General features: G+C 47.1%; 1 protein-coding gene across 2 annotated transcripts in view; it reads right to left on the reverse strand.

Annotated features, from left to right (window-relative positions):
• Window positions 1-4,832: 4,832 nt before the first annotated feature.
• The window catches only part of PDPR (pyruvate dehydrogenase phosphatase regulatory subunit), a gene marked incomplete at both ends in the record, with an annotated part of 31,851 nt that continues 21,682 nt past the window's right edge, over window positions 4,833-15,001 (reverse strand). For both annotated transcript variants that reach the window (XM_080702352.1, XM_080702351.1), the window contains 6 exons: window positions 4,833-5,237; window positions 6,932-7,114; window positions 9,575-9,664; window positions 10,957-11,051; window positions 13,114-13,226; window positions 14,360-14,508. In XM_080702352.1, the coding sequence (XP_080558478.1) occupies window positions 4,833-5,237; window positions 6,932-7,114; window positions 9,575-9,664; window positions 10,957-11,051; window positions 13,114-13,226; window positions 14,360-14,508 (1,035 nt within the window). The remainder of the gene's footprint in view (window positions 5,238-6,931; window positions 7,115-9,574; window positions 9,665-10,956; window positions 11,052-13,113; window positions 13,227-14,359; window positions 14,509-15,001) is intronic.

Here is a 15,001-nt window from a genome sequence, read left to right on the forward strand (position 1 = left end):
TAAAGCTGAAGTCCAGAATCCCTCAAGACTACCCGGCCCCGGGGTGGGCTGGCACACAGGGCAGAGCCCCGCGGCCCCACCATCCGGGAGGCAGAATGGCACCGAGGACCCCTGACTGCGCCCTTTTTCCTGCCAGGTTTGCACTGTGTCTAGACCCAGCGTTCCTGTTGGCAGCCTGCGTCTCCTCAACAAGAGCCCGGAGTCCTGACATCTGTCAGGCTTACAACTCCAGACAGGCAGAGCTGTACCCGAGGCCAGGAAGAACCTCAAAGCGCTTACACCAAAGTAGATAAAACCCAGATTTACAACATCTGTGTTTGAATGAACCGAGAGAGACTCAAGAGACATACTTTGCCAAAGATAAAGCTCTGTCTCAGGGCAGTCTGCGAGCAAGTGAAAGCCCAGAAGATCAAGGCTTGTGCAGTCCTCATCCCGCTCCACTTTTCCTCCCAGGAGGAGAGCAGCGTCTGCCGGCTCAGAAGCAAGACTGCACACTCTCACGTGTAGTATGGGGGCTTGAATTCAGGAGTGTGCTATCTGAGACACCCCAGCTCTGTTTTATTTTCTATTTGGAAAACAGGATCTTGCCAAGTTACGGAGAGCCTTGCTAAATTGCTGAGGCTGGCCTCAAATCTATGATCCTCCTGTCTCAGCCTCCTGAGTACTACTGGATTACAGTTGTGTGCCACTATGCCTAGCCTAGCTCTAGTTTAATAGATAAAGTCACTACATGATCTTGGGCACATATTTCTCTCCTTAGACTGGACAGCCAATTAATAAAGGAGTAACTAGATAGAGATTAACAAGTAAATAAGAGAATTGAAGTCTTTTCAAGTGTGTATGTGTGGTATTGGGGATTAAACTCTGGAACATTTACTTCAAGTTACACCCTAGCCCGTTTTTACTTTTTTATTTTGAAACTCGCTACGCTGCTAAGGAGTCTCACTAAATTTCTGAGGCTGGTGTCTAACCTGCAATCGCCCTGTCTAAATTTATCAATTACTTGGAATACAGGCATGTGCCACCATGCCTGGCAAGAGTCCTAGTCTTAAAAATTCTACTTTGAAGCCAAGCCGGGCGTGGTGGCGCACGCTTGTAATCCCGCGCTTGGGAGGCTGCGGCCGGAGGATCGCACAGGTTCAAAGCCAGCCTCAGCAACCGAGTGAGGCTCTCAGCAACTTAGTGAGACCCTGTTTCCAAATTAAGTATAAAATTGGTCTGGGAGTATAGCCCAGAGGTTTTTCTACCTGGGTTCCACCCCCAGTATCACAAAAAATAAAATAAAAAATTCTACATTGAGGCCTGGTGTGGTGGCGCATGTTTGTAATCCTGTAATCCTTGTACTTGTGAGACAAGAGGATAACAAGATCAAGAACAGCCTCACCTAGGAAGGCTGAGATGGGAGGGTCGCAGTTCACGGCCAGCCTCAGCTACTTAATGAGGCCCTCTGCAACTCAGTGAGACCCGGTTTCAAAATAAAGAATAAAAAAAGAGAGCTGGGGGTGTAGCTCAGAGGTAGAATGCCCGGTGCTGCATAAAACAAACATAGCCTCAGTAAGTAATGAGACTCATCAACCTAGGGAGACCCTCTTTCAAAATAAAAATGATATAGAGCTGGGGTGTAGCTCAGAGGTAGAATGCCCCTAGGTTCATTCCCAGTGCCACACACACACACACACAAAAAAAAAAATTTACATTGAATATATCTGATTATATTTCTATTTGAATGTTACAATGTAAGGATGGCATTCCTCAGTTTTATTTTATTTTATTTACTTTCGTGGTACCAGAGATTGAGCTCAGGGACATTCAACCTCTGAGCTATACCCCCAGCCCTATTTTTAAATTCTTTCCTTAGCCGGGCGTGGTAGCACACACTTATAATCTTCGCGCTTGGGAGGCTGAGACAGGAGGATCGCATGGGTTCGAAGCCAGCCCCAGCTACTTAGTGAGGCTCTCAGCAACTTAGTGAGACTGTTTCCCAAAAAAAAAAAAAAAAACTTTCCTTATTTATTAATTTAATTAATTTATTTTGGTGGTACTAGGGGTAGAACCCAGGGGCTTTTCTACCACCAGGCTATACTTCCAGACCTATTTTATACTTTATTTGGAAACAGGGTCTCACTAAGTTGCTGGGAGCCTCACTCAATAGCTGAGGCTGGCTTCAAACCTGTGTGATCCTCCTGCCTCAGCCTCCCAAGCGCGGGGATTACAAGCGTGCACCACCGTGCTCTGCTCGTATGTATGTATGTATGTATGTTTTTTTGGGTTTTTTTTTGGTGGTGGTACTGGGGTTCCTGGAAGCCCTTCTACCTCTGGGCTACACTCCCAGACTTATTTTTACATTTTTTATTTGGAAACAGGGTCTCCTAAGCCAGCGCGCATGGCTGGCTTCGAACCTGCATGATCCTCCTGTCTCTGCCTCTCAAGCGCGGGGATTACAAGCGTGTGCCACCACGCCTGGCTCTTATTTATTTTTTTATGGTACTGAAAATTGAACCCAGGAGCATTCTACCTCCAAGCTATATCCTCAACCCTATTTTTTATTCTTTATTTTGAAACAGGGTCTCACTTAAGTTGCAGAGGGCCTCACTAAGTAGCAGAGGCTGGCAGCAAACCTGTGATCCTCCTGTCTTAGCCTCTCAAGCACTGGGATTACAAGTGTGGCTACCACACTCAGGTTATTCTTTACTTTGAAACAACTTTTTAAGTGATGACACATTGATATAACTGTTAAAGAGAAAATTTGTTCCAAAATAGCGAGGCCTCCGCAAGGTAGGGTGTGTGTGTGTGTGTGTTTTGCTGTGTTTTACTGGGGATGGAACCCAGGGATATTTTACCTCCAAGCCCTATTTTATTCTTTTATTCTGAAACAGTGTCTCACTAAGTTGTGGAGGGCCTCCCTAAGTTGCTGAGGCTAGTCTCAAACCTGCAATCCTCCTGTTTAAGCCTTCCAAAAGTGTGCCCCACAATGCCCAGCTTCCCAAAGTAATTCTAATCATATGCTCCTTTAAGAAAAAAAGATGGGGGAGGGCATGGGGGTGCATGCTTGTAATCCCAGCATTTGGGAGGCTGAGACTAGAGGATCGCGTTTGGTGAACAGCCTCAGCTACTTAGCGAGGCCCTTTGCAACTCAGTGAGACCTTGCTTCAAAATAAAGAATAAAAAATAGGGATGGGGGTGCAGCTCAGAAGTAGAATGCCCCTGGGTTCCATGCTCAGTACCGCAAAAAAACAAAAATACAAAAAAACTAAGATGGAAACCAAAGTCATTAATGAATCAGGAGTGGTCTATCTCAGGAAATACAAGAAATGTCTAGATGGAGCTGATCTGAGTGGGCAATGGAGATCGCAGAAATGTGAGAGAACAGAGACACCTGAGAGTGTCAGGATGCTATAACTGAAGTGGAAGGATCCTTTAGGATACCACAGACTCGACAGTGCCTCCAAGATCCCAAAACAGAGGCTACAGCTGGACTGAAATTTCTACGAGCAGATTAGGGCAGTTTGTATGCAATGGAAAACGAAGTGTTGGGTGTGTACTACACAGCCAGTGACGTCCCAGTTTCACTGTCGGAAGACGCTGCCTGAGAGTGAGGGCACTCTTGGGTGCTCTCAGTCATCTCCTTTCCAGAGGGTACAGGGTTGATGGGAACGAAACAGAACCGGGGAGGAGGAGTTGGGATGCAGTCCTCCAGCCCCACGCAGCCTGCTGTCCTCAGGACTCTCAACGGACCCAGTCACCTTGTGTGGCTGTCTGTGCCATACCAGGGGACGAGTGTGAGGCTCTGATGTCTGAACTCAGCACGGACAGCAAGGCTGTTACTCATCCAGGACAACTCATCTAACCTTCTCCCTGTTCTAAAGGGAGAGGAACGTGCTGAGCCCGTGGGATGGCCGCACAGGGCAGACGCAGGGAGGGGAAAGCTGCCGTGACCGGCCTTGAACAGCTAAAGAGAAGCAGCACTGTGTAATAGAAAACGCGGCCTGGCGGTGGCACGCTTTCTGAGGTCAGAGCCTTACTGCTGGGAAAAGCCACACAAAGAGCAACTCGGCCCTTTCAGATACTGGCATACTTGTTTACTCAGCTAGAAGAGAAACCAAAAGACAACACCAAAAACACCCAACTCGTTGCAGAGACTGAGAGTAACAAGAGATGAAGAAAGTTACAGGCAGGCTGCCCTGGCCCAGCGGTCTGAGAACTGGCTCTGGAGGGAGGACGAGGATGGTCCTAGGCTAGCTACTTTTCCTGCTGTAGACCAGACGATTCCACAGGATGCCTCTCGTCAGTGAGGTAGATGATCATCCTCTTGCTAGAGGTATCAGGTGCCAACTCACAGCACAATGGAACAGGAGACTGACCTGCCTGGCTAAAAGGCACAAGCTATTCCAGGGGCTGCATCAGACACACCGTTGTCCCACAAAAATTAACAGGGTTCCTCCAAGAATCCTTCGCCCAGGGTGACGGGCTCTTACCCTGAGGCCTGTACAACACTGGCTTGCTGTGTCTCGAGATGCAGAATTTGAAATCTGTCTGTTACCTTAACATAATTCCACACGTGGCACTTGCCTCCGTCCTGTCAGATACACTTCCTTCCACCATGGAAATCTGAGCAGGATGGGAGGATGGGAAGAGACCAGAGTGTTAGGAAGGGAGACTGCCGGTGGAAGGAGAAGGTGGAAGGACGAGAGGCTGAAAAGCAAAAGTGCCAAAGTAGGTCAAGTTCAAAATTAGATCAAGGAGGCAAGAGAAGGGAGCGAAGGTTCAGTGAGGAGGGCGGGGCGGGGCGGGGGAAGCTCCCTAGATGAGGTGAGAGGAGGGACTACCCGGCATTACTTCCCGTGCAAGTCACTCATCTCCACGTCTTCCTTTCGGCGCTTGTGGGTGAAGACGGAGGTGATAGGGTAGAGCTTAGCCTTGGCCAGGAACCGCTGTCCTGCGATGTCGATCTCATATTCTCCCCGGTTGATGAAATCTGCCGTTACCACCTGCTCTTCCCCACTGTCCTCAGAAAAGTTGTGCACAAAGCCCAGGCACACGTGGCGCTCCAGAGTGTAGCTGTAGGCGCTGCTGGTGGTTTTGCCAACATACTGCCCATTCCTGTAGATGGGCTCTCCCCACCATGGCCAGAGGTCCAGGTCTGTGTCGTGGTCATCCAGGATGAACATCGTGAAGCGCTTATACACCCCGTGCTGCTTCTGCTGCAGCAGGGCTTCCCGACCAACGAAGTCCATGCCCTAGGCAAGACAACACAAGGAAAAAGCTAACACCTGCGTCTGCACTCTGACCTTTGGCATGTGACACAGCGCCAGGGGAGTCCTGGTGTCACTGCAGCGGAATGCAGCAGCCTCCCTACGTTTCCTGCTGGCTCTTGGGAAATGGTGTGTTTACTACCATGTGAAAAGCTGTATTCACACTATAGAAGTCACCATCAGGGAATTTCTGTAACAACAGAGGTACACATTTTTATCCTTTTTTTTTCTACTTTATAAACAGATTTCAATCACAGGACCAGACAGAACAAAAATATTTAGAAAAATCAATTCTCAGCCAGGCATGGTGGCGCATGCCTGTAATCTCAGTACTTGGGAGGGTAAAACAGGAGGATCATAGTTCATGGCTACTTAGTGAGGCCCTGTTTCAAAATAAAAAAGTAAAATAGGGCTGGGGCCTTGGAGGTAGAATGCCCCTGGATTCAATCCCCAGTACTGCAAAAAAAAATAAAAAAGTTAAAAAAAATAAAATATAAACACTTTCTAGTCGGATGTGGTGGCCTACACTTGTAATCCCAGTCCTTCAGAGAATGACACAGAAGGATCACAGGTTCAAGGATAGCCTCAGCAACTTAGTGAGACCCTGTTTCAAAAAAAAAAAAAAAAAAAAAAAAAAAAGAAAAAATAGGGCTAGTTGTGTAGCTCAGAGGCAGAATGCCCTTAGGTTCAATCTCCAGTGCCACACAAAAAAATTTAAAAAATAGAATAAAATGCTCATCTATTACTTAAAAAAATTAGGCAGTTGACTATAAGATGACAAATTTATAGAAATATTTGCAGCATGCTAATGAATCACGCTAATCAACTCAGAAAACTTTCCCCAAAGTCCTTTAGACTTTTTTCCCTCAGTCCTTGAGAGAACAATGCTCTGAAATAAATGTCACCAGGTGTGGTGGTGCATGCCTGTAATCCTGGTACCTGGAAGGCTAAGACAGGAGGACTGTTGAGTTAGAAGCCAACCTCAAAGCTGGGTGTAGTGGCGCACGCTTGTAATCCCAGCATTCGGGAGGCTGAGACACGGAGGATCGCGGTTCGTGGACAGCCTCAGCTACTTAGGCCCTCCGCAACTCAGTGAGACCCTGCTTCAAAATAAAAATAAAGAAAAAATTGGGCAGGGGGTGTAGCTCGGAGGTCAGATGCCTTTGGGTTCCATCCCCAGACCCACACACACACAAAATCAGAGCTGGGCGTGGTGGTACACACCTGTAATCTCAGCATTTGGGAGGCTGAGACAGGAGGATTGTGGTTCATGGACAGCCTCAGCTACTAAGTGAGGCGCTATGCAACTCAGCGGGACCCTGTTTCAATAATAGAATAAAAAATAGGCTGGGGGTGTAGCTTGGAGGTACAATGCCCCTGGGTCCCACCCCCAGTACCGCAAAAGAAAAAAAAAAAGAAGCAGGAGCCTGGCAAGACCCTGTTCCCAAACAAAAAATAAAACAGGGCTGGAGGTGTAGCTTGGAGGTAGAATGGTCCTGGTTCTGCCCATGGTAGCAGAATAAAACTGTTTATCCCGAGGCCAGCCTTCCGTTCTAGGGACTAGCAGGGTTTCCTGTGCTGGCGCCTCACATGTCCTGCCATGCCAGCTCTTCCTAGCAGATTTTACTGCTGAGGAAGCGGAGCAGCTGGGTGGATCTGGATAAGCATGAACAGAGTACCTTGTCTAATTTCACCCAGGATTCTCGTCCACATTCCAGGGGCGTGGTATGGGCATTTAAATCCTGACCCCAGAAGGCGAAGAACTTCTCAATTCGGAGACTTCGAAGCGCGTAATAGCCAGCATTCCGGATTCCGTACTTCTGCCCAACACTCATCACCTCATTGTACACGTGCAGAGCGTACTAGAGAGAGAGAAGAGGGTAGTAACCTGCAGAATTTAAACATGGCACATGTCTGGAAGTGGTGATGTCTAACACTGCTAACTGCACAAGGAGCTCATTACTCCTGGGACGTCCCATCCCCAACAGTAATGAGCTGGGTTCACCCCAATCCAGATAAGGATCCTTATCTTTCAGCTCTGTGGGTGTGGTGGCGCACTCTTGTAATCCCTGTGCTTGGGAGGCTGAGACAGGAGGATGGCACGGGTTTGAAGCCAGCCTCAGCTACTTAGTGAGGCTCTCAGCAATTTAGTGAGACCCTGTTTCCAAATAAAGTATAAAATAGGCCTGGGAGTGTAGCCCGGAGGTAGGAAGCCCCTGGGTCCCACCCTCAGCACCACCACAGAGGCACACATCTACTGAATGCCGATCACGTTCCACAGCCATTGTTTGGCTCTGGACTTGTCCTCTTGCTCCTATTCCCCACCCCCTGTTGTTCCTCATTTGCTGGCCCAAGATGGGAAAAGCCAAGTCCTTTTTTTTTTTTTGAGTACTGGGGATGGAACGGAACCCAGGGGCATTCTACCTCTGAGCTACACCCCCAGCCCTATTTTTGATTCTTTATTTTGAGACAGGGTCTCACTGAGTTGCAAAGTGCCTAAGTAGCCAAGGCTGTCCTCAAACCACGATCCTCCTGTCTCAGCCTCCCGAATGCTGGGATTACAAGTGTGCACCACCATGCCCGGCCAAAAGCCAGGTTCTTACACATAACTCTAGATGTGTATGCATACATCACATTTTTCATACAAGCTGGGTGTGGATCACTTAGAATATCTAATTCTAATCACTTAGAATATCATGGAACAAATATACGCTTGCCCCATTCATAGTAGCAGCAGCAGCAAGAGATTAATGAATAAACTTTAAAAAAAAAATTTTTTTTTTTGCAGTATTGGGGATGGAACCCAGGGGCTTTCTACCCCCCAGCTCTATTTTTTATTCCTTATTTTGAAACAGGGTCTCACTGACTTGCAAAGGGCCTAAGTAGTAGCTGAGGCTGTTCGTGAACCACGATCCTCCTGTCTAAGCCTCCCAAATGCTGGGATTACAAGTGTGCGCCACCAAGCCTGGCTCAAAACTTCAAGTTTTTAGTTTTTTAGTTTTTTTTTTTACAGTGGCACATGCCTGTAATCTCATTATTTGGGGAGCTGAGTGAGGAGTACTGGGATTACAGGACTGTGCCACCAGGCTTGGCTGGGTATTCCCTTTTTTTTTGTTGTACTGGACACTGAACCCAGGGGCATTCTACTTCCAAGATACACCCCAGCCCTATTTTTTATTCCTTATTTTAAAATAGTCTCTCACTAAGTTGCAGGGGGCCTTACTAAGTAGCTGAGGCTGAGCACAGGAACCTACAAATCCTCCTGTCTCAGCCTCTCAAGTATTGGAATTACAAGCGTGCGCCACCATGCCCAGCTTGCGGTTTCCCTTCTAATGAATCAAATTTAAACAAAACAAAACAAAACAAACAAAAAAAGCTGATAAATTCAAGTACATAAAAATTTAAAAATTTTTCTTTTCTTTTTTTTGGTACTGGGGATTGAACTTGAGCATTCTACCTCTGAGCTATAACTCCCAGCCCTATTTTATTTTTATTTTGAAATGGTCTTGTTAGGTTGATGAGAGTCTCACTACTTGCTGAGACTGTCCTTGAACCTGCAAATCCTCCTTTCTTAGCCTCTGGACTAATGGGATTATAGGTGTGTACCACCTTGTCCAGATGAACCTGTTTCAAAATAAAATCAAGCTGGGCCTGGTGGTACATGCTTATAATCCCAGCATTTGGGAGGCTGAGACAGGAGGATTATGGGTTCACAGACACCCTGCTGCTGCTGCTTCTTTTTTTTTTTTTGCAAGTCTGGGGAAGAAACCCAGGGGCATTTGACCTCCGAGCTATACTCTCTGCCCTATTTTTTAAAATTCTTTATTTAGAAACAGGGTCTGAGTTGCGGAGGGCCTCACTAAGTAGCTGAGGCTGTCTATGAACCACGATCCCCGGGTCTCAGCCTCCCAAATGCTGGAATTATAAGCATGCGCCACCACACCCAATTTGAGACTCTGTTACAAAATAAAGAATAAGCCAGGTGTGGTGGCTGACGCTTATAATCCCCATGCTTGGGAGGCGGAGACAGGAGGATCACGCAGGTTCAAAGCCAGCCATGCTGGCTTAAGAGAGAGACCCTGTTTCCAAATAAAAATAATTAAAAAAAAAAAAAAAGGCTGAGGATGTAGCTCAGAGGTAGAGTACCCCTGGGTTCAATCCCCAGTACCAAACAAACAAAAAAATTATAAAATCTTTTATATGTAGCCTACCTCAATTTCCAAGGCCCAGACACAGCTCTCCAAACCTGCCAGTGGTCAGGAGCTTCAGGAAAGCTGGCACCCTCCCAGTGGTCCTGGGACTGGAAGACTGAGCCCGCTCACCTCTATGGGGATGTAAAGCATGAATCCCGGCTCCCCTGTGTGCGTCATGCTCATCACCCGGATCCCATTTGCGTAGCCCACGCTCATCTCCTGTGGAGATAGAGGCAGCAGTCAGCATAAGTGGGAACTCCTGCAGGCTTGTCGAGGGGCTGATGCTTGACGGGAGCCCTGAAAGAGACACGTGTCAAGGAAAGCGTTTTTTCCTGAAAATGGAGCGCAGCCTTTACAACTTGAATGTAGCCATTTCAGTCAAGCTAATGATGGAAAGTGGTGGCACAGACTGATAAACAGGAAATATTCCTCTTCACGAGTCCTGCTAAAGACATGGCTTAGTCAGGGATATCTAAACATTAGATAGGTGCCTTCTCTGGAGGACTATGCAAATCAAAACATGACGCCTGATGTCCAGAGAATACAATTCATCAGACACCCAGCTTCTAATTACAAAATATATTGCCACGTTACTTAGGAGGGGCCAGGGATGCAATCACTGTACTATAAAAGAACACCATGGGCTGGGCACTGAAACAAAGCACTTCCATAGGAATCCTGATGGAGGGAGGGGCAAGGCCTGACCCTCAAGCAGCAGAGAAGCCTGGGATGGGCTCTGCTGATGGCTGACGCAGCTTCCTGCTGCCTGCACTGCCTTGAAGAAAGTGCACTAAAGTGATCAGTAGGTGGATCCCAGCTTTGGTTTGAACCTCCAAGAGCCATCAATGTGTCCAGCCGCGGCATGTTACAGGCTGCCGAGATGTCTGACTTCTCTCATCAGCTGCTTCCTGCACAGTGTTCTGTTATCACTGCTCTGACTCAGCTATAATTCATGTCAGTCAGCTGCAATAGTGGCCACTTAGGAAGAAGTCATACAAGGTGTTTAGGAATTTAACCAGACCTTTTCTCCCCGGAAGAAGCCCTACATACAGAAGTGACTGTGTATGAAAAGCAAGCAGCTACGAGGAGGAGACTGACATCTAAAGGCATAGGCTGGTGTCACTGCCATAATCCTATAAATTAAAATTTTAATCTACTGCTGCAGAAATCATCAGGTACATACCTGACATTCTGAGAACTTAACCCATTTTAAAGATACCTATTAAACAAGGAGAGCTTTAGCCCGGGTATGGTGGCTCATGCTTATAATCCCAGCATCTGGGAGGCTGAGACGGGAGGATTGTGGTTTGTGGACAGCCTCAGCTACTTAGTGAGGTTCACATCAATTTAGTGAGACCAAGTTACTGAATAAGAAACAGAATAGGGATTTCAAAAAAAAAAAAAATAAAAGGGTTGGAAAAAAATAGAATACGGCTAGGAGCTCAGAGGTAGAATGCTCCTAGGTTCAACCCCCAGAACCACAAAAACAACAGAACTTTACTAGCACCTACCTTGCAAAATAGAGTTGGGAAGTGGTCAGGAGTCATGGGGGCATAGGACAACTCGGACAGCACATCTACAGCTCGCGGTCCGATCAGATTGAGGGCTATGTGGAAAAACACAAGATACATCTGGCCTCTTCAGGTGAAAAGCTGAACCAACAGAAAAGCCCTGTTCTGTTCCTTTGTTTAGGCGATCCAAGGTGGATCCAAGCACCTGATTCTGCATCTGTGCCTCTGCTGATGGGCCCCCTGAGTCGCTACTGCGTGTACTGCCACGAGAGCCTGGCGAGTAGACTTCCTTGCCCTTCTTTTCAGGAAGACAACATTCCAGTCTCCCCTACAGTGAGCAACGATCATGAGACCAAGTTCCAGCCAATGGTACACTTAAAGAGCTGGCTAGAACCCTCACCCGCGGTACAATTCCCATTCTCTGCCTCCTCCCACCCAGTGTATGCTACATGACTGAAAAGGCCTCACTTCCAACCTGGTACCTAGAAAACAGTTGACCACCCACCCTGGACTCTGCAACAGCAACTTACACTAATTACGTATCGACATCCATAATACAGTCTAGTACACAACTTCTGTTCAATGAGAGTGTAGTTTGCTGGGCATGGTGGCACATGGCTGTAATTCTAATACTTGGGAGGCTGAGAAAAAAGGATCCATGTTCAAGGACAGCCTCAGCATGTAGTGAGACCGAGCAATGGAGCAAGACTCTGTTTGGTTGTTTATTGCTATTACTGGGGGTGGAGCCCAGGGGCATTCTATCTCTGAATGATATCCCCAGTCCTTTTTTTTTTTTTTTTTTTTGCGGTACTGGGGATGGAACTCAGGGGCATTCTACCTCCGAGCTACCCCTGCCAGCCCAATTTTTTAATTTTGAAACAGGGTCTCACTGAGTTGCAAAAGGCTTCACTATGTAGTAGCTGAGGCTGGCCTTGAACCACAATCCTCCTGTCTCAGCCTCCTGAATGCTGGGATTACAAGCATGCTCCAACACACCAGCTCCCAGCCCTATGTTTTTTATTCTTTATTTCAAAACAGGGTCTCACTAAGTTGCAGAGGACCTTACTAAGTAGTTGAGGCCTCCCGTCTCAGCCTCCCAAATGCTGAGATTACAAGCATGAGCCACTACACCCAGCTGCAAGACCATGTTTTAAAGCAAAGCAAAGCAAAAAAAAAAGGGCTAGTGGTGAGCCAGGTGTTGAGGTGCACACCTCTAATTGAGTACTTGGTGGGCTGAGACAGAAAGATCAGAGGCTTAAAGACACCCTCAGCAAGACTCCTAGCAACCTATTGACTCAAAAACCAAAATTAAAAAGGACTGGAGGTAGCTACTTAATTATGTTCATAAAATAGGAACATAAAATATCTACTTTATGTTCCTACTTTATTTATTTTATGTATTTATGTATTTATTTATTTGGTGGGTCTGGGGATGAAACCCAGGGGCATTCGACCTCCCAAGCTAAATCCTCTGCCCTATTTTTTTATCTATTTGTTTTTATTTATTTTGCGGTATTGGGAATGGAACCCAGGGGCATTCTATCTTCGAGCTTCACCCCCAGGCCTATTTTTTTATTCTTTATTTTGAAACAGGGTCTTACTGAGTTGCAAATGGTCACACTAAGTAGCTGAGGCTGTCCTCGAACCCCAATCCTCCTGTCTCAGCCTCCCAAATGCGGGGATTATGAACATGTGCCACCATACCTGGTTATTTATTTTTATTTTGACTTACTGTTTTTTTTGTGGTACTGGGGATTGAACCCAGGGGCATTATACCTCCAAGCTACACCCCCAACTCTATTTTATTTTTTATTTTGAAACAATGTCTCACTGAGTTGCAGAGGGCCTCATTAAATAGCTGAGGCTGGCTTGGAACCTGCACGCTTCCTGTCTCAGCCTCACAAGAACTGGGATTACAAGCACGCACCACCACACCCAGCTTTTAGTTTTGAGTCTCGCTAGGCTGATGAGTCTCAATACTTGCTGAGGCTGTGATCTTCCTGTACTGGGATCAGAAGCATGTGCCACCATGCCAGGCCAGAGAGTCTTTTTGATGCTAACTCCAAAATTAATTTCAAGAAGTCTGTAGAAGGCAAATGGAAACACCCGGGAGCTGCCAGCTTTTTCGCATTTGGCTGACCCCGAAGGCCCCGTTACCAGTGTATTTCCAGGTGACGTCCTCCAGCAGCAGGTTGTTGTCTTTTGGCATGTATTTCTTAAGCCAGGCCGAACAGTGGACCTGCTGGTCAGTTGGAGAGATCATGAAGAAACTGAAAGTGAGACCAAAAAATAATTAAAACTAGGTTGTAACGCCGGGTGTGGGGGCGTACGCTTGTAATCCTCGCGCTTGGGAGGCGGAGACAGGAGGATCGCGCAGGTTCGAAGCCAGCTGCGCTGCCTTAAGAGACCCTGTTTCCAAATAAAATATAAAAAATAGGTCTGGGAGTGTAGCCCGGAGGTAGAAGGGCTTTCAGGAACCCCAGTACCACCAAAAAAATAAATAAATAAAATAAATAAAACCAGGTTGTAGAAGGATCAAGAAGCAATCATGTTCTCATCTAGTTTCCAAGTCCCACTGGGGCCCGGCGTGGAGATGTACACTTGTAATCCCAGCATTTGGGAGTCCCACTGGGGCCACGCGTGGAGGTGTACACTTGTAATCCCAGCATTTGGGAGGCTGCGAGAGAAGGATCGTGGTTCGCAAACAGTCTCAGCTAAGTACTTAGGCCCTTTGCAACTCAGTGAGACCCTGTTTCAAAATAAAGAATAGAATTAAAAAATAGGGCTTGAGGTATAGCTCAGGGGTAGAATGCCCCTGGGATTCCATCCCCAGGACCACAAAAAAGAAAAAGAAAAAGAAAAAAAAGCCCCACTGGGAATACTGGAGTGATCTTTTAACTTTCAGAGAAGGTCTGCAGCACCACTGTAGGATATACGTGACAAAACAGGAAATTCTGGCTTCCTGATAATGCCGAGAAATCATACGCTCATTGACATGAGATAAAGCACCCTCTCCCAGTACGGTAACTAATATCTATACTGAGTTTTATGTAATAGTGTTTTTTTAATCCCCCTTGCCAATTTTTTTCTGTTTATGGCTGTCAATGAACTGAAATATTCATAATTTTTTTTTGGGTGGTACTGGGGTTCTTGGAAACCCTTCTACTACCTCCGAGCTACACTCCCAGACCTTTTATTTGGAAACAGGGTCTCTTAGGCCAGCACGGCTGGCTTCGAACCTACACAATCCTCCTGTCTCCACCTCCCAAGCGTGGGGATGCACCACCACGCCCGGCCATGAACTGCTTTTAGTGTCTGGGGTAATGAGTCTCTGGAGAGGTGCCCCGGCACTCGTGCTACAGAACGTGTACCTGGAGGACAGGGCGGGACACGGCAGCCTCACCTGCGCTTGCTCAGGCGCGCGACGCTGCAGTCGTTCTCATACCCTCCGCTCTCGTTGAGCATGCCAGTGTGCACGATGTGGCCCACGGGCACGTCCAGGTCATTGGAGAAGAGGTGCTGCAGGGTCTCCAGTGCCTGGTCCCCGGTGGACTGCAGGTAGGGATGGAATGCAGTCAGCACGAGAGCCCCGCTGCACCTCGGGAGCTCAACGGGCCAGCATTCAGTTTTGTCTGACGGCATTTGTAGATTTACTCTATTGTAAGAAGCTCTAGAGTAAGCTGGCTTAGTATTCTAAAGATGAATGGGCCACTCCAGGCAAATTAAGAAACAAAACATAAGGAGCTAAAAATTTTAAAAAACGTGAAAATACAGATGAAACACTGCAATATATACCAGAGTTCCCACAGAATCAGTTCTGAAGTGACAGATGAAAACCAGGACATTCAATAAATAAGCCAAGCCAGGTATGGTGGTGCACACTTGTAATCCCAGCATTTGGGAGGCTGACACAGGAGGATCGCGGTTCCTGGACAGCCCCAGCTACTTAGTGAGGCCCTCCGCAACTTAGTGAGACCCTGTTTCAAAAATAAAGAATAAAAAACAGGGCAGGGAGTGTAGCTCAGAGGTCGAATACCCTTGGGTT

Source organism: Muscardinus avellanarius (genome assembly GCF_963383645.1).
Source record: "Muscardinus avellanarius genome assembly, chromosome: 10".
In the NCBI taxonomy this organism is placed as follows: Eukaryota; Metazoa; Chordata; class Mammalia; order Rodentia; family Gliridae; genus Muscardinus; species Muscardinus avellanarius.